The sequence below is a fragment of the Mustela putorius genome, unplaced genomic scaffold, assembly GCF_011764305.1.
Source record: "Mustela putorius furo isolate JIRA1106 unplaced genomic scaffold, ASM1176430v1.1 tig00000127_pilon_pilon_pilon, whole genome shotgun sequence".
Lineage (NCBI taxonomy): Eukaryota > Metazoa > Chordata > Mammalia > Carnivora > Mustelidae > Mustela > Mustela putorius.
In genome coordinates this window covers 1,050,081-1,068,592 of record NW_025421288.1, presented here as the reverse complement: position 1 = coordinate 1,068,592, position 18,512 = coordinate 1,050,081, and the positions used below count along the sequence as shown (strand labels likewise).

General features: G+C 36.1%; 3 protein-coding genes across 3 annotated transcripts; 1 reads left to right on the top strand and 2 right to left on the bottom strand.

Annotated features, from left to right (window-relative positions):
* Nucleotides 1-5,258: 5,258 nt before the first annotated feature.
* On the top strand, nt 5,259-5,816 carry LOC101690663 (protein SET-like; the record flags this gene model as incomplete). Its single annotated transcript, XM_013050569.2, has 1 exon — nt 5,259-5,816. A coding segment is annotated over one exon (435 nt), but the record flags the coding sequence as incomplete, so codon positions are not given.
* A 2,637-nt stretch (nt 5,817-8,453) lies between these two features.
* On the bottom strand, nt 8,454-9,383 carry LOC101690952 (olfactory receptor 4A47-like). Its single transcript, XM_045067866.1, has 3 exons — nt 9,368-9,383; nt 9,141-9,289; nt 8,454-9,077 (listed from the first exon to the last, which is right to left on the bottom strand). Exons 1-3 carry the CDS (start codon nt 9,381-9,383, stop codon nt 8,454-8,456), a joined length of 789 nt encoding a protein of 262 aa, XP_044923801.1.
* A 6,697-nt stretch (nt 9,384-16,080) lies between these two features.
* LOC101670748 (olfactory receptor 4A15-like) lies at nt 16,081-17,004 on the bottom strand. The gene has a single exon (XM_004781652.3). It carries the CDS (start codon nt 16,996-16,998, stop codon nt 16,081-16,083), a length of 918 nt encoding a protein of 305 aa, XP_004781709.1. The 5' UTR covers nt 16,999-17,004.
* Between the last annotated feature and the right edge of the window lie 1,508 nt (nt 17,005-18,512).

The following is an 18,512-nucleotide window of genomic DNA, read 5'->3' as shown; positions in this document are numbered from 1 at the left end:
AATGCATTTCAAAGGACTTAAATCATACAGAATATATATATAGTGGAATCCAACCCCAATATAACGGTGTTTCCCAATTATTTAAAGGAGTGTGTAGAATGGAATTAGTGGCTTTAGTGACAAGTATTAGGAAATGAGAGATATTGTAAGAAATGAGTTAACATTTCATCTCAAGAAGCTGGAAACAGAAAAGCAAAATACACCGAGAGAACACTGTAGAAAGGAAGTAGTAAATAAAAGACAGAAATCATTGAAATTTAATTTTATTGAAAAAAAGAAAAAATACATAAAGCCAGGATTGGCTCTTCGAAAGATTTACAAAATTAATGTTCCTAGCAGAACGGGTGAAGAAAAACTAAAAGAACAAATGATCAGAATCAAGAATGAAGACATTGTTAACAATGTATTCTACATATCTGAAAAAGATATTAAAATAAAATCAACAATGAAATTTATGACAATATACTTGCCTGTTTAGAAAGTGGAGCTCTGTTATGAAAGACATAGATTTCTGAAGAGACAGAAAAATAATTAAAACCTGGAATTACCTAACACTTTTAAGTAAATAAATCATTTGATATGTTTCTTCTCTTTAAACAAAATTCTACTCCCATATAACATTATCAATGATACTACATAACAATTAATCAAAATGTAGTACCATACATAAATGGCTCAGGGCTGAGGAGAACTTGAAATACTTCCTGACTCATTTTGTGCACCCAGCATAACCCTTAAACCAGAATGAAACAAGAGCATCACAGGAACAATAATCAGACCAATCTCTCATGTTAGCAGAAACATAAAATTCTAAACACATTAGTTTCTCTTGGATGTTTTCCTTGGAGATTTTTTTCTTTATTCTTACTGTTACGGTTTATTCGACAGGTTTGGAACAGTGCTCAGTTTAGGGACAATTGTGTCCCATTACTGATGCAAGATCTTCCTAAGACCTCAACCAGTGTCCCGCCCTGTGATCCAGAACCGGCCCAAGTTGTCCAGCTGAAAGACAGGCCACTGTGACTGACCCAGGGAGCACTGGGCAATCCTCCCTATGCAGCCAGGTAAATCACCACCCAGCCCCAAGCAGTTTCCTCAAATGCACCTGCACACCCTGATCGCTACTCTGATGAACAATCTAGGAGGATCCTTGCAGCTCTCCAGCACTGATTCTTTCCTTTTCTTTTTCTCTGTCCTGTTGTCTCTCACATAGTCTCACTAATCTCTCATGCTCTCTTCTCAAGTTTCCTCTCATCTCTCTCAAGTACCCTCTCATATTCTATCTCTCTTATTCTCTCTCCCCTTTCTCCCTCCTTTTTTCCTCCCTCCTCTGTCCTCTCTCTCTCTATTCCTCCCTTCCTTCCCCTTCCCTCCTCGTTTCCTCTAACTCTCCCTTTTCCCCCTTCTCTCTCATTCCTCCCTCTCCTTCCCACTCACTCTACTTCCATTCTCTGTCTCTGTCTCTCTCTATCTCTCTCTCAGTCTCCCTGCCTTGCTAGCTCTATCCTCTCCAGAATATCACCCTCTGCATGCTAGCTCCCTTGGTGCCTTGCTGTAGGACTCTCAGTTCCTTGCCCTCAACTCAAAGGCTGTCCAGGATTTCCTAAATATTCCTGTCTGTGCCGCAGCATGAAAACTTTTCAATGCAAAGCTGGGACAATTCTAGGACTCAACTTGTTTTTTTCTCATCTCTCAGTGATCACTCCTTCTGATGTCTAGTCTTGAAAACCAGTATTTTGCATATTTTCCAACTTGTTTGATGTTTTAGGCAGAAGGGTAAATTTAGACCCTGTTACCCCTTCTTGTGCTGAATGAACCTTCCCAGTACAATGATAATTATATATTTTTAAATTTACCTAGATCAGGTGAAAATAGGTCAAGGAAAAAAAAAAAAAACATGATTGTATTTATAAGCTCTTAAACATAGTTAATTAATTCTATCTCACAGTTAATTAATTCTATCTCACTTTCTAAAAGTGTGGCAATTCATAGTGTCTGGCTAGATAATATTTAAAAATCCATGCCTCCCTGGATCAGACTAGTAGAAAATCAAAGAAAGAATGTCCAGACAACTGGGCCCTAGGTTTTGGGGCTTGGTTTTTTTTTTAAGGTTAACCAGATCCTCATTGTGGCTCAATGCACTCATCCAGAGAGTAAATGCTTGACTTAGGAGAAGCACTTATCTTTGGAAGTCACATGCTCCAGGCACTCCCTATCTGCATGTCCATCAGGAGCACAGCTTGTTCTATTCACAAGATAAACTCCCAATAGCACTGTCTGGATTATTACAGCTTCCCATTCCCTCCTTCCTTTCTTATTCCACTATTGTCTTGATAACATTCACAATAAAAGTAGAAGATGTCTGGCCTGGGAGCTTTTGCCCCTAAAGTGTCTGCTTCCAGGCCCTCTCCTTTCTCCTACTAAGGTATCTGGAGCAATCTTATTTGCTGCTTCAGAGTTTGCTGGCCAAACCCGACAAAATGTACTGTTATATTATGAGCATAGATGGGTATTTCCTAATATATAATAAAAGTGTAAGTCTTAAATCCAAAATCAGTATCATGCTGAATAAAGTAATCCTAAACCACCTCACTTACTTCATGGTGATTTTAAAAGCAGAATTTTCCTCCTCTTTATGTGATGCTTTATGGTATAATTGAAATACAACATACAGTGAGAATAAGAATGTTCAAGGCTAGGGGCGCCTGGCTGGCTCAGTGGGTTAAGCCGCTGCCTTCGGCTCAGGTCATGATCTCAGAGTCCTGGGATTGAGCCCTGCATTGGGCTCTCTGCTCAGCAGGGAGCCTGCTTCCTCCTCTCTCTCTGCCTGCCTCTCTACCTGCTTGTGATCTCTCTCTGTCAAATAAATAAATAAAATCTCTAAAAAAAAAAAAAGAAAGTTCAAGGCTACTCTTGCCGCAGGGACTAGCTGGAAATAGTGAAGAAAAGACATGAATCCTAGCCAAGAAGCAGAATCGGAGGCATCATGATGGCTCAACTCTTGATTTCATCCCAGATCACGATCTCAAAGTCATGGGGTCAAGCATTGTCTCAAGTTTGCTCAGTGTGGAATCTTCTTGGTATTCTCTCTTTCCCTCTCCCTCCACCTCTCCCCACACTTGCCCCAAATACATACATACATACATACATACATACATAAATCTTTAAGACCAAAAAAAGATTATCAGGTGAATTCTTGCGACTGTCGGCATGATGTTACTGCTTTCACTGTGGGAGGTGAGGATGGGGCTCATTCTTAATTCCTGCAGGGCTCCTGTCTCTTCTCTGGCCAACATCTCTGCCAGAATTTCTAGCACTCACAAAGTGCATGGTACACACAACTGCCCGTCCTGTTATTTTACAGTGCTCAAGAGGACATTTGACTCTTTGGGGGAAAATGTCATTTGAAACTAGAGAAAAATAACACCTTGGCTGTCCAAATTTGAAAATCCCTTGACCGTTTACAAACTTCTCATTCATATTTTGGAATAATCAGGGCTGTATAAGTTTGAAATTATGCCTAACATACTGTTTATAAATTTTAAAAATTATAAATATCACTACAGCACAGTAAAAAAATGAATCACCAGATACAAATTACTCAATTTATGCAAATAATGGCAAGAACCTGAATGAAATGGACAATTATCTAAAGAAACATAATTTACCGGAACTAACAATGGCAGAGAAAGAAATATCAATGGATTAATATCTTTGAGAGAAATCAGTAACGTGGATGAAAAACTAACGATCGGCGATGTTTCTAGGAAGAAGTTACTGTGGCTAAGGTTGAAGAGGTTGCTGCCTGTGTTCTCCTCAAGGATTTTGATGGATTCCCATCTCACAATGAGGTCTTTCATCCATTTTGAGACTATTTTTGTGTGTGGTATAAAGAAATAGTCCAGTTTCATTCTTCTGCATGTGGCTGTCCAATTTTTCCAACACCATTTGTTGAAAAGACTGTCTTTTTCCATTGGACTTTCTTTGCTGTTTTGTCGAAGGCTAGTTGACCATAGAGTTGAAGGTCCATTTCTGGGATCCCTATTCTGTTCTGCTTATCTATGTGTCTGTTTTTGTCCCAGTACCATACTGTCTTTATGATGACAGCTTTGTAATAGAGATTAAAGTCTGGAATTTTGATGCAACTTGTTGATTTTCTTTTTCAACATTCCTCTGACTATTCAGGGTCTTTTCTGGTTCCATATAAATGGTAGGATGATTTGTTTCATTTCTTTGAAAACATGGATGGGATTTTGATAAGGATTGCATTAAACGTGTAGATTGCTTTAGGTAGCATAGACATTCTCAAAATATTCATTCTTCCAATCTATAAGTGTGGAACAGTTTTCCATTTCTTCATATCTTCCTCAATTTTTTTCCATGAGCATTTTATAGTTTTCTGAGTACAGATTCTTTGCCTTTTTGGTTAGGTTTATTCCTAGGTATCTTATGGTTTTGTGTGCAATTGTAAATGGGATCAACTTCTTAATTTCTCTTTCTTCTGTCTTGCTACTGGTGTATAGAAATGCAACTGATTTCTGTGCATTGATTTTATATCCTGACACTTTACTGAATTCCTGTCTGAGTTCTAGCAGCTTTGGGGTGGAGTATTTTGGATGTTCCACATAACATATCATACAATCTACAAAGAGTGAGAATTTGACTTCTTCTTTGCTGATTTGGATGCCTTTTACCTCTTTTTGTTGTCTGATTGCTGAGGCTAGGACTCCTAATACTATGTTGAATTGCAGTGGTGATAATGGACAGTCCTGCCATGTTCCTGACCTTAGGGGAAACACTCAGTTTTTCCCCGTTGAGAATGATATTCACTGTGGGTTTTTCATAGATGGCTTTGATGATACTGAGATATGTACCCTCTATCCTTATACTGTGAAGAGGTTTGATTAAGAAAGGATGTTGTACTTTGCCAAATGTTCTTTCAGCACCTATTAAGAGTATCATATGGTTCATGTTCTTTCTTTTATTAATGTATTGTACCACAATGATTGATTTGCAGATGTCAAAACAAAGGCATGGGAAGCAAGGGCAAAAATGTAATATTGGGACTTCATCAAGATCAAAAGCTTTTGCACAGCAAAGGAAACAGTCAACAAAAGTAAAGACAACCAACAGAATGGGAGAAGATATTTGCAAATGACATATCAGATAAAGGGCTACTATCCAAAATCTATAAAAACCTTGTCAAACTCAATACCCAAGGAACAAATAATCCAATCAAGAAATGGGCAGAAAACCCTTACTTCAAAAATAAAGTTTTCTCCAAAGAATTTCATCTGAATGAGAGTGGTGATCCATCTTCAAATTCCACTGAAATCAAATGGAAATCTGGAAAGGATTTGATGAAACATTCAAGTCAAACACAGAATAAATCCAGCAGGAAGAGACAGCATGAGGAACCAGAGAACTTCCTCACCTGGGTTACTGACCATTCTGATGAAGGTGCAGATGAGTTAGGAGAGGTCATCAAAGATGATATTTGGCCAAATCCATTACAGTACTACTTGGTTCCCAATATGGATGATGAAGAAGGGGAAGGAGAAGAGGATGATGATGATGAAGAAGAAGAAGAAGGATTGGAAGATATTGATGAAGAAGGAGATGAGGATGAAGGTGAAGAAGATGAAGATGATGAGGGGGAGGAAGGAAAGGAGGATGAAGGAGAAGATGACTAATGGAATACTGATGGATTCCAACCTTCCTTTTTTAATTTTCTTCAGTTCCTGGGAGCAAGTTGACGTCTTTTTTTTTTTTCCTTTTTCTTTTCTCCTCTCATGCTAATTTGCCCTGTTTTTTGAAGTCTCTCTCTTTTTTTTTTTTTTTTTAATCTACCTTTATACCATGGTTCTCAGCTTATTTTGGGGGGAAATGCCCTGAGCAAAATACAGTGGGAAAAGAATCTCTACCCCTATTTGTTCCAAATTCATTTTTGTCCCTTCCTGTCTCAACAAAAACAAAAACTTTATGAAATCAACACCACCATGCTCTGTGGGAAAAAAGAAAAACCATCTTCCCCCCTAACTCTGCTGGAAGCTGTAGGGTGCTAGGCTCCTGTGTAGTAGTGCATAGAATTCTAGCTTTTTTCCTCCTTTCTCTGTATATTGGGCTCAGAGATTACACTGTGTCTCTATGTGAATATGGACAGTTAGCATTTACCAACATGTACCTGTCTACTTTCTCTTGTTTAAAAAAAAGAAAAAAAATTTAAAAATGGGGTTATAGAAGGTCAGCAAAGGGTGGGTTTGAGATGTTTGGGTGTGTTAAGTGGGCATTTTGACAACATGGCTTCTCCTTTGGCATGTTTAATTGTGATGTTTAACAGACATCCTTGCAGTTTAAGATGACACTTTTAAAATAAAACTCTCTCCTAATGATGACTTGAGCCCTGCCACTCGATGGGAGAATCAGCAGAATTTGGAGGATCTTATTTGGAATTGACATTCTCTATTGTAAATTTGTTCCTGTTTATTTTTAAAATTTTCTTTTTGTTTCACTAGAAAGGAAAGATGATGCTCAGTTTTAAACGTTAAATTGTACAAGTTGCTTTGTTACAATAAAACTAAATGTGTACAAAGACTTGAACAAACATTTCTGCAAAGAAGCCATCCAAATGGCCAACAGATACATGAAAAATTGCTCAACATCACTCGACATCAGGGAAATACAAATAAAAACTGCAGTGAGATACCACCTCATACCATTTAGAATGGGGTAAAATTAACAAGTGAGGAAATGACAGCTGTTGGTGAGGATGTGGAGAAAGGGGAACCCTACTACACTGTCAGTGGGAATGTAAGCTGGTGCAGCCACTCTGGAAACAGTTGAAAGCAATCTTCAAAAAGTTGAAAATAGAGCTGCCCTATGACCCAGCAATAGCACTACTGAGAATTTACACTAAAGATACAAATGTAGTGATTCAAAGGGGCATGTGCACCCGAATGTTTATAGTGGCAATGCCCACAATAGCCAAATTATGGAAAGAACCTAGGTGTCCAACAACAGATGAATGGATACAGAAGATGTAGTATATATATAATGGAATACTATTCAGCTGTCAAAAAATGAAATCTTGCAACTGGCAATGACGTGGATGGAACTAGAGGATATTACACTAAGTGAAAGAAGTCAATCAGAGAAAGACAATTATCATATGATCTCTCTGATATGAGGAACTTGAGAGGCAGGGCGAGAGGTTTTCGGGGTAAGGAGGGGGAAAAATGAAACAGGGTGGGATCGGGAAGGAGACAAACCAACAGAGACTCTTAATCTCAGGAAATAAACTGAGGGTTTCTGGGGCAGAGGGGGCGGGTATGATGGTTGGGTTATGGACATTGGGGAGGGCATGTGTTATAGTGAGTGCTGTGAATTGTGTAAGACTGGTGAAAGACCTGTACCCCAAGCAAATAATACATTACATGTTAATAAATAAATAAAATCAGATAAGAAAAACTAACCATCAAGGAAACACCAAACCTGAGATGCCTTTGTGGGAGAATTCCACCAAAGAAGCAGCTGTAGAGATGTGATTAGTAACGTAGGCTTAAGTCTGGGGATTGACTTTGGCATTGACACTCTCACAGGGTGGTGGCCATGGGGAAGCTACTTAACCCCAATGAACCTCCATCAGTACAATCAAAAAATGGGTCCAAGTATAGAATCAACCTCATAGTGTCTTTAAGGAACAGAAGAATAAACACACATAATGTGTTAACAAAAAATCCCCACAAAAAAGATAAAGAATAAATTCTAGGTGCAATTTTACTCACAAAATTTCAAATACAATATCAGAAAAGGTAGACGAGAAAGAGAGATATCAAGACACAGACTCTTAATCTTTGAGAACAATCTGATGGTTACCAGAGAAGAGGGGGGGTGAGTTAAATAGGTGATGGAGATAAAGGAGTGCACTTGTTGTGAGCACTTGGTGAGGAATAGAACTGTTGAATTATAATATTGCACACATGAAGCTACTAAAGCATTCTATGTTTAAAAAAAAAAGGCAGGAACCCAACTAAACATGAAAATAATAGTGAGAAAATAAGTAATAATACTAAACAGCAATTAATTAAAATTAATGTAACTACAAAAATTCATCAATATCCAGCCCATATGGAGATTAGGAGTTTACCCATGGTGACCACTATGTATAGAACTGTTTTAAATCATGCTATTGTGTATATGACAATAAGAAAACACTATATATTAATTTTACCAAAATGAAAAAATAAAAATTAAATAACATTTCATGTAACTATAAAACTGCATTGACTACTTCATTACAAATTATTGACTCAGACTGTAAAGGCATTTACACTAAAATGGACTTTAACATTGAGAAGATTGGCTCTAATGATAAACTATGGTCTTGACAATATTTTTATTTGCTATTTGATATGACGTTTCTCTTACAGAGCTTCTTCATGGCATTTGTCATCTCAGAATTTCTCAGTGTGTAGATCAGTGGATTCAACATGGGGGTTATGACTGTATAAAACAGTCAATGATGTGTCAATAAGTAAGGTCTTAGCAGGTCTTGCATACATGAAAATACATGGAACAAAAAAGAAGACCACCACAGTGATGTGGGAACCACAGGTCTGGAGGGCTTTCTGCCTGCCTTCTGAACTAAAGTTCTTTAGAGAGTTCAAGATGACACCATAGGAGATGAGCAAGAGCACAAACACAATACTGCAGATAAACCCTTCATTGGCCACCACTAACAGGCTGGCCACATATGTATCAGTACAGACCAGTTTCAATAGGGGGTACATGTCACAGAAAAAATGATCAATGACATTGGGGCCACAGAATGGGAGCCCATAAATAGTGCTAACCTGAATTACTGAATGCAGAAAACCTCCCACCCAGGACATTACCAGCAGCACAACACACACCCATTGCCTCACAATCACCAGATAATGCAAGGGCTTGCAGATGGCCACATAGCGGTCATAGGCCATCACTAGCAGAAGAATGACCTCTGAGCCACCAAAAAGGTGATCTATAAAGAGCTGGGTCATACGAGATTGAAAGGATATGGTACTTCTCCCAAAGAAAACCTCTGAAATCAATCTGGGGGAAATACAAGATTGAAAGGATATGGTACTTCTCCCAAAGAAAACCTCTGAAATCAATCTGGGGGAAATACAAGAGGAATAAATGACATCCATGAAAGATAAGTTAGCAAGAAAAAAGTACATAGGTGATGCCAGGATCTTACTGACTCTTAAAGTTACCACAATGAGCAGGTTTCCCACCACAGTCAAAATATGTATGTATGAATATACATAATATGAAGGTATGTCAACTAACACCATAATAATTTTCAGTTCATTAATTCAATCCTTTAATTTCAGTAAGAACATAACAAAAAGGATCTTTTGTTCCTTTTAATCCTGGGTGAGCCCCAAGAGGACAAAGTAAGTTATATAGTTTGGTGGTTCCATCTAGTCTGCATAGGAGCTGACTTTTCATATTAGAACCAGGCTGATCTATAAAACAAGGGAGAAAACTTTTAAATATATTATAAAATTAATCTTTTATTGATTCATTCGATTTAAAAACGTGGCAGGAGTACCTGTTTTTGTCCAATGTTTCATAGAGGTGATTCCCAAATTGAATTTGGATTTCCTATATTCAGTGATAGCATACCTAATAATCACCAGAGTTAAAAGTGTCAGTATAAAAAGAGTTGCACAATGTAAAGTTCAGGAGTAGGAATATGTCAAACTAACAATCAGAGAAGACTTCCCAGAGGAAGAAATGCTTCCACTGAGTTTTAAAGAAAAAGTGGAGAGACAAGAAAAGTGGGCAAGAGAATCCATGAAAAGGTACACAGTTTATAAAGTCACAAAAGGAAAATACTTGAGACTGATTAAAGGTAACTGACATTTTCAAACTGAGTGGCTCAAATTAGGAATGAAAGATCACTACCCTGGATTGTCTTCCCTCACTGAGACTTCTTTCTTGAGATCTCTGGCTGGATATGCCTCCTTTTTCTGACCAAAAATGTGGAACCTTTCCAATGTTGGTTCTCTCCCTTAATTTTTGAACTTCACATATGTAATATCTCTGACTCTGAACATCTCTAATTCAATATTAATTCAGAACTAATAAGACTAAATTTTTAATTTTCAGCAACAAACACAGGTGTTTCCCATCTTACTAAATGGTACTACCTTCCAAGTCATTCCTCAGACAAGAAATGTCATGATGTCTTTCATGCCTTTCTTGCTCTCATATCACATATTGATACTTTTAACAAATCGTATTAACCCCCATTTAAAACAGTTCACAAACTTGATCATTTTTCTCCAACTACCAATTCTCCAGCCCACTAAACTAACCTTCTGCCACATCTCTTCCCTTTCATTCTGGCCTCCATCAATTTATTCTCATAAGGAAGCTCAAATGATTTGTTTATAAGGATGATTGGAATCACTCCACTGTTCACAATGCCTACAGTGGATTCCAATCACACACTCACAACTAAATGAATCACATTTGGTATTTACAGTAAGAAGAGCCATAATCTTCATTACATAGTTGAACAAACTTCAGTTCTGTGTTGGAATGGATGCAGTTGACCGAGGCCTGAATGTATGTCAACTGACACCATAATAATTTTCAGTTCATTAATTCAGCCCTTTAATTTCAGTCCAGTATCAATTTAGTGACTACTTCTACAAGAAACAAATTATTTTCCAACAAGAGCCTGTTTCTAAATCAAGTCTCTGAAGGTTTCTACTCTTACTCATTTTCCCACAGATTATGATGAATTCCACTGAGCATCTTCATTTCCACATTTGGTTGTATATTGTATTTTCTAAGTCATAAGATTCATAGATAATAAGTCATTAAGTACCTGTAGGAACCAGCTGAAGATCTATTTGATGTGCTAAACCACACAAAAAGTTACTTGTCTACAATTTACATAAATGCATGCATAGCTTATGCTTGTGTTAAAAATAAAGATCCTAAAGAGCTAAGCTCTTATCTTAAGTTAAATATAGAGGACTAAATCAATGTCAAAATTAAAAAAAAAACAACAACAACAAGGATGTAATGGAAAGATTAAAAAAACACAATACAATATAAAATATTAAACAAAATAAACTACAACAACCAAAACTTAGTACTATTATTCTACAACTGGTGAATTTCTAGCAATGGTGATCAAGGTAAAATACCAATATAAGAAGTTGAAAAGGAAATAAACTCATACAGATGCTTCAGGCTTTAAAGGGATAATAAATGATTTTTCTGGAAAAAATTATTCTATTACAATTAATACCTTAGATAAAATGGTAAAGTTTCTTCACAAACTTCTGAAAAAGACTCAAAAATAACTTGAGGAGGAAAAGCAAGATGGTGGAGGAGTAGGAGACCTAAATTTCATCTGGTCCCAGGAATTCAGATACATGGTTTTCAAACCATTCTGAACACCTACAAACTCAACAAGAGATAAAGAAAATAATAGCACGATTCTATGAACAGAAAAGTAACCACTAACTGGAAGGTAGGATGTGTGGAAAAGTGAATCCAAGGCAATATTTGGGAAGATAGACTTCAGTGGGGGAGGGTCCCAGAAGAAGAAAGACAAAGGCAGAAGATATATTGGAGCAAATTATAACAGAGAACTTCCTTAATTTTGGGAAGAAAGCAGGCATCAAAATCCAGGAGGCCCAGAGAACCTTCCTCAAAATCAATAAAAATAGGTCAACACATCATCTAATAGTAAAATTTACAACTCTCAATGACAAAGAGAAGATTCTGAAAAGAGCTCAGGACAAGAGGTCTGTAAAATACAACTGTAGTAATATTAGATTGACAACAGACCCAACAACAGAGAAAGAACTGGTATGATATATTTAGAGTACTAAATAAGAAAAATATGCAGCCAAGAATACTATACCCAGTGAGGCTGTCAATGAAAATAGACGGAGAGATAAAAAAAAAACTTTCAAGACAAACAAAAAATAAAATAATTTGTAAACACCAAACTAGCCCTCCAGAAAATATTGAAAGGAGTTCTCTAAGCAAAGAGACAGCCTAAAAGTAACATAGACCAGAAAGAACAGAGACAATATACAGTAACAGTCACCTTACTGGAAATACAATGGCACTAAATTCATATCTTTCCATAGTTACTCTGTATGTAAATGGGATAAATGCCCCCAATCAAAAGACACAGGGTATCAGAATCGCATTAAAAAAACAAGACCTATTGATATGCTGTCTGCAAGAAACTCACTTCAGACCCAAAGACACCTCCAGATTTTAAGTGACATAGTGGAAAACAACTTAACATCTAGTGGACATAAAAAGAAAGCTGAGGTGGCAATCCTTATATCAGATAAACTATATTTTAAAATAAAGACTACAATAAGAGGTGAGGAAGGACACCATATCACACTTAAAGGGTCTGTACAACAATTAGACCTAACAATTTTAAATATCTATGCCCCTAATATGGGATCAGCCAATTATATATACCAACTAATAACCAAATCAAAGAAACACATCAACAATAATACAAAAAGAGTAGGGGACTTTAACACACCCCTCACTGAAATGGACAGATCATCTAAACAAATGATCAACAAGGAAATAAAGGTTTTAAATAACACACTGGATAAGATGGACAGATATATTGAGAACATTCCATTCCAAAGCAACAGAATACACATTCTTCTCTAGTGCACATGTAACGTTCTCCAGAATAGATCACATCTTGGGTCACAAATCAGATTTCAACCATTACCAAAGGATTGGGATCATTCCCTGCATATTTTCAGACCACGTGCTTTGAAACTAGAACTCAATCACAAGAGGAACGTTTTCCAACGTTCCTCTTGTGATTGAGGAAAACCCAAATACATGGAAGCTAAAGAGCATCCTATTAAGGAATGAATGGGTCAACCTGGAAACTAAAGAATTTAAAAATATCATGGAAACAAATGAAAATGAAAACACAACTGCTCAAAATCTTTGGGATGCAGCAAAGGCAGCCCTCAGAGGAAAGTATATATCAATACAAGTCTTTCTCAAAAAACAAGAAAGGTCTCAAATACACAACCTAACCTTTCACCTAAAGAGATGAAGAAAGAACAGAAAAGAAAGCCTAAACCCAGCAGGAGAAGACAAATAGGAAAGATCAGAGCAGATCTCTGATCTCTGCTCATAATATGTTCTTATAACTGTATTCCTTTGGTGTTGGTTGTTATTGCTCCTCTTTCATTCATGATTTTATTTATTTGGGTCCTTTCTCTTCTCTCTTTGATAAGTCTGGCCAGGAGCTTATCAATCTTATTAATTCTTTCAAAGAACTAGCTCTTAATTTTGTTGAACTGTTCTATTGTTCTTTTGGTTTCTTTTTCCCAGAAGGCTTCCCCCTGGGGGTTGCCCTTTCTCCACATTCTTGTCAACATTTTTTGTTCCCTGTCTTGATAATTTTAGCCATTCTGACTAACATAAGATGGTTTTGATTGTGGTTTTGATTGGCGTTTCCCTTATGATTAGTAAGGGAAACCTTACTAGAAGAACAAGAAGAACAATGTTCCATGTTCTTCTTGGCCATCTGTATGTCTTCTTAGGAAAATATCAATTTAGGCACATTGTTCAATTTTTAATCAATTTTTGTTTTTATTTCCATTTCTATTTAGTTGTATAAATTCCTCATACATTTTGGATATTAAAAACTTATGAGGTATATGACTTGCAAATATTTTACCTCATTGCATAGGTTGCCTTTTCCTTTGGTGCATAAGCAGTCTGGATTTAGAACTTGAAATCCTGAACTTCAAGATCATGTCAGGATGGAAGGAGATCTTAACTGGCCCAATCCCTTCTGTTTCATCCTTCTGAGAGCCCAGAACTGCCATTTTACAAATCTGACATACTCACTGGAGAGATAGGCTACATGGAGAAGGAGAAGTAACTGGAAGATTCCAACCTTCTAGCCATCTCTGCCAAGGCACAGCTCACATGAGTAATGTCATCCTAAACACACCCTAAAAGCCCCTAATCAGCTGAATACCAGAGAGGAACCTCAGTCCGTGTCACATGAAACAGAATGATTCAGTCATGTCCTCCCCAAATTAACATAATTAGACAAAGACTTGTGTATGGCAAGATATATCCTTGTGTGTACTCAGAAACACTGTGTGTGATCATATCAAATAATTATGTATACACATATACATTCATATGGGTAGTCAGATACTTATCCATATGTTTTTGGAAACAGACCTCTCTGTGTTCACATATAGACATATATATGAAATTGGATATATACCTACAGATCACTGAAAAATGTACCTATATATAACCTGTAATTATACAGAGCTACATGAGGTCAGATAGAGATCTCTGTGGTTAAATACCTACTTGTGTATTGTCAAATATAGGCCTATAAAATTTTGCATGCAAACATACACACATGCTTTTGAGTATTGTGCTATAATTCATGCCAGCAAAAGACACTGAGCCCTTTTGATCAGCTCACTGGAAATGTTGAACAAACTGAGGGTTATGGAAGGGGAGGTCAGTGGGGGGGTGTGGTAACTGGGTGATGGGCATTAAGGAGGGCATGTAATGTGAAGAGCACTGGGTGTTATATGCAACTGATAAATACATCTGAAAATAATGATGTACTTTATGTTGACTAATTGAATTGAAATTTGAAAAAAGAAAATGTGAATCAAATGTAAATAAGACGAGCTACTATTTAATTAATAAAACCAAAAGATTTATGTACATTCTATGAAAATGATTACAAATTTACTGAGACGTTGACCAAGACTTCACAATATATGTCTCATTCTGGATGGGAAAACAAGACAGGAAAACATGCCATTTTCCTCAAAATCAATGTGGAGGATCGTGAAATTCTAAATATAGATTTATGGGAAGGTTTCAAACTTCACAAAATAATCCTAAGGTTTATCAAGAAAAATAAATATTGAGAAATTTCAAGAGACTTGTAAAGGCTGAGTAATTAAAGGAGATTATTCCTACAAGGTATAATACACCTTAAAATCCTTGACTACTCACATAGAATGATACTGGTAGGGAAATAAACCAAAGTAAAAGGAGAAGGAGGAGCAGGAGGAGAAGGGGGAGGAGGAGGAGGGGAAATGGGCCACAAATCAAACACATTAATTATATAAAATTTGATATATTAAATAAAAAATTCTAAATTATTACTAAAATTAATAGTAACCTTGGAAGATTATTTTTCCTATTTAAAGAAAGCAGGATTAGATTTGTCCTTATTATAAACAAAAATAAATCCTAGATCCTTAAATCCTTAAAAAGAAAACGTTTTTGGGAGTTATTTTTATTTTTTAAGCAGATGATAAAATTTATAAATTCACCAAATGAAAGTAAATGAAATTTTCCAAGAGTGATGGGATAGAACTTATCAAATTTAAGAGAATATGGGAACATCATTATAGAAAAACACCCATAATTACAACATAAATAAGAAAAATGTTTTGAGCAAATATCAAAGAAGACTACTGTAGCAAATGTATATATTTATTGTAGAAAGAGTTCATGAAAATTCATCAGTAAAAACTCTTCAAGAGATCAAGAATTCAAGAACAAGTAACTGACAAAGTTCATGGAGTGGACTCTATGTCACACATTGTTCAAATACAGAGTAAAAAGACAGTAAGTAACTTTATGTCCCATTTCTTCTAATCTTTCTCTGAAATATATAATGAACACTATTAGTTCTGAAAAAGAACAATTGGGTAAAAGAGAAGCATGTGAAAATTGTCCAGTAATGAAAACAAAGATCAGGATTAATTATAGCAAAACTCATCACATAGAACACAAACCTATAGTTTCAATAAAAAACATTATGCCCAAAACCTAAGTTCTACTTTCCTAACAATTTATGAAAATCTTAGAAAACTTTTTTGATCATTATAATATTTACAACTTAATGCTTTCACCACACACAAGTTCATTAAAATTCATTACAAAAAAAAATAATAATCCTTTCCTAGGTGGAGTAACTCTTCATTAAAAAAAGGTGACGATTTCTCTTCAGCATCATTTTCTTCTTCGGGTCCACAGCTTTTTCATAGCATTTTTCATCTCTCCGTTTCTCAGAGTATAGATCAGAGGGTTTAACATAGGGGTGATAACTGTGCAAAACACAGTCAAGGGTTTATCAATGGGTAAAGTAGAAGGAGGTCTCACATACATAAAAATGCAAGGGACAAAGAAGAGGACCACCACTGTAATGTGAGAGCCGCAAGTGGATAAGGCTTTGTGCCTTCCTTCCTGACTGAGAGTCTTCAGGGAGTGCAGAATGACCCCATACGAAATGAGTAAGACTGTAAAGATGCCCACACAGATTGCCCCATCATTGGCAACTACAGCGAGATCAAAAACATAGTTGTCAGCGCATGCAAGTTTTAATATCGGGTACATGTCACAGATAAAGTGGTCGATAATATTGGGACCACAGAAGGGAAGGTTGTAAACAAAGAGAAGTTGAACAAAAGCATGTAGAAAACCCCCAACCCAGGTCAAAAACAACAACAGAATAAACACCCGTTGATTCATGATTGTCAAATAATGCAAGAGTTTGCAGATGGCCACGTAGCAATCATAGGCCATTACCACCAGGAGCAAAATCTCAGCACCACCAAATAAGTGCTCCATAAAGAGTTGGGACATGCAAGCTTTGAAGGAAATGGTTTTCTTCTCACAGAGTAAGTCTATAATCATATTTGGAGTAACTGTAGTAGAATAAACAGCATCCATAAATGATAAGTAACCAAGGAAGAAGTACATAGGGGCATCCAGGGTTGGGCTGACCACCACAGTCACCACAATGAGTAGGTTGCCCACCATCGTCATGATGTAGATAATCAAGAACACAACAAATAGTATTTTCTGACCTTGGAGGCTCTGGGTGAGCCCCAAGAGGACAAACTCAGTCACATTGTTCTTGTGTTCCATATGTTCCTTTGCATCTCCTTATTTCACAGTTCAAGAAAAAAAATAGCTATAAATGTGATAATTACTGTTGACTTCCTGAAATCTAACACAATCTGTTTATTCATTTACCTAATAGGCATTGTGATTTCTTATGTTCCAGTACTTTCAGAAATTATAAGAATACAAGGTGGATGAAAACATTCTCCCTAACCTCACCAGTCTTGCTGACTCAGGCAGAGATAAGTCACTAAAAACATTGTGGGGAAAGGATACAGTAATAAATAAATGGAGGGGTACAATCAACTTTCCAACTGGAAGCTAGTAAAATTGTACTTGTAGTGAATTCTCCATATACAAATTTTTAAAGGCATTGTTTTAATGAAAAACCACAGTAAGACTTGTATTTGCTTCTCAGCTAATGCAAGAGATGACTTTCTAACTTCTGGAATCCTCTTAACTCATAAATGAAATTGATACATTTTATGATATCAGAACATCTCAAGGACTTTAAAGATACCATGACATCAATAGATAAAAGTAGACGGGAGTAAAGACTTGCATTTCAGAGGCCATACACAGAGTTAATATCAAAATAGACACAGAGCTCTAAGCAAATAAAATATAGAAGACAAAGAAACCAATGGCACATGGGTAAATCATTTAAAGAAGTATTTATAGGAATAACCAACAAGTATATGCTATGATGCTGAAACATACCTATAAACAGAAACATAGGAACTGAAATAAGAGCTTGATTATGAAAGTGTGACTTGGGATTCTACAAAATCATTCATTCAAGTTTGTGGATGTTACACCACCCTCTAATTTGAACAGATCAGCAAACAATGCTCAGAGAACATATCAATTGAGACCATCTGTAGAGTTAAAGATACCTTGCCCATTAAAATATCCCTAGGCCTAAAAGTAGTTTGTATAAAAATACTGTTAGAGAAAATACATTTATTCAATATCTGGTAACAACCAAAATCCCTATTAATTGGAAAAGGGATAAATAAACCTCTCAAATAGCCATAGGATGGAATAATATTCAGCAATAAAAATGAATGAACTATTGATAAACACATGATGCATAAGTCTCCAATGCATTATAGTAAAAGAAAGAAGCCAGATTTAAAATACTACATACTGGACATGATCTTATATATAAATAACCCTAAAGTCTCCACCAAAAATTGCTAGAATTAATTTTTTAAAAACTCCACAAACTTACAAAATACAAAATCAACATACAAAACCATATTATACATACATACATACATACATTATACATAATAACAACAAATTAACCAGAAAAGAGGTTAAGAAAATAATTTCATTTACAATGCCATCAAAAAGAATAAAATATGTAGGAATAAGTTTAACCAAGGAAATAAAAGATTTTCACCCTTAAAATCATATGACTTTGATGAAAGATATTAAAGATATGAATTAAGGGAAAGATAATCTATGTTCATGGATTGAAAGAATAAAGTTGTTAAAGTTTCCATACTATCCAAACTATCTACAGATTCAAT

Excerpts from the sequence above, each read along its gene's own strand:
- LOC101690952 (XM_045067866.1), bottom strand. Across the intron at positions 9,078-9,140 it reads CCCCCAGATTGATTTCAGAG|GTTTTCTTTGGGAGAAGTAC; the intron begins GTTTTCTTTGGG and ends TTGATTTCAGAG.
- LOC101670748 (XM_004781652.3), bottom strand. The coding sequence starts at position 16,998 with ATGGAACACAAGAACAATGTGACTGAGTTTGTCCTCTTGGGGCTCACC.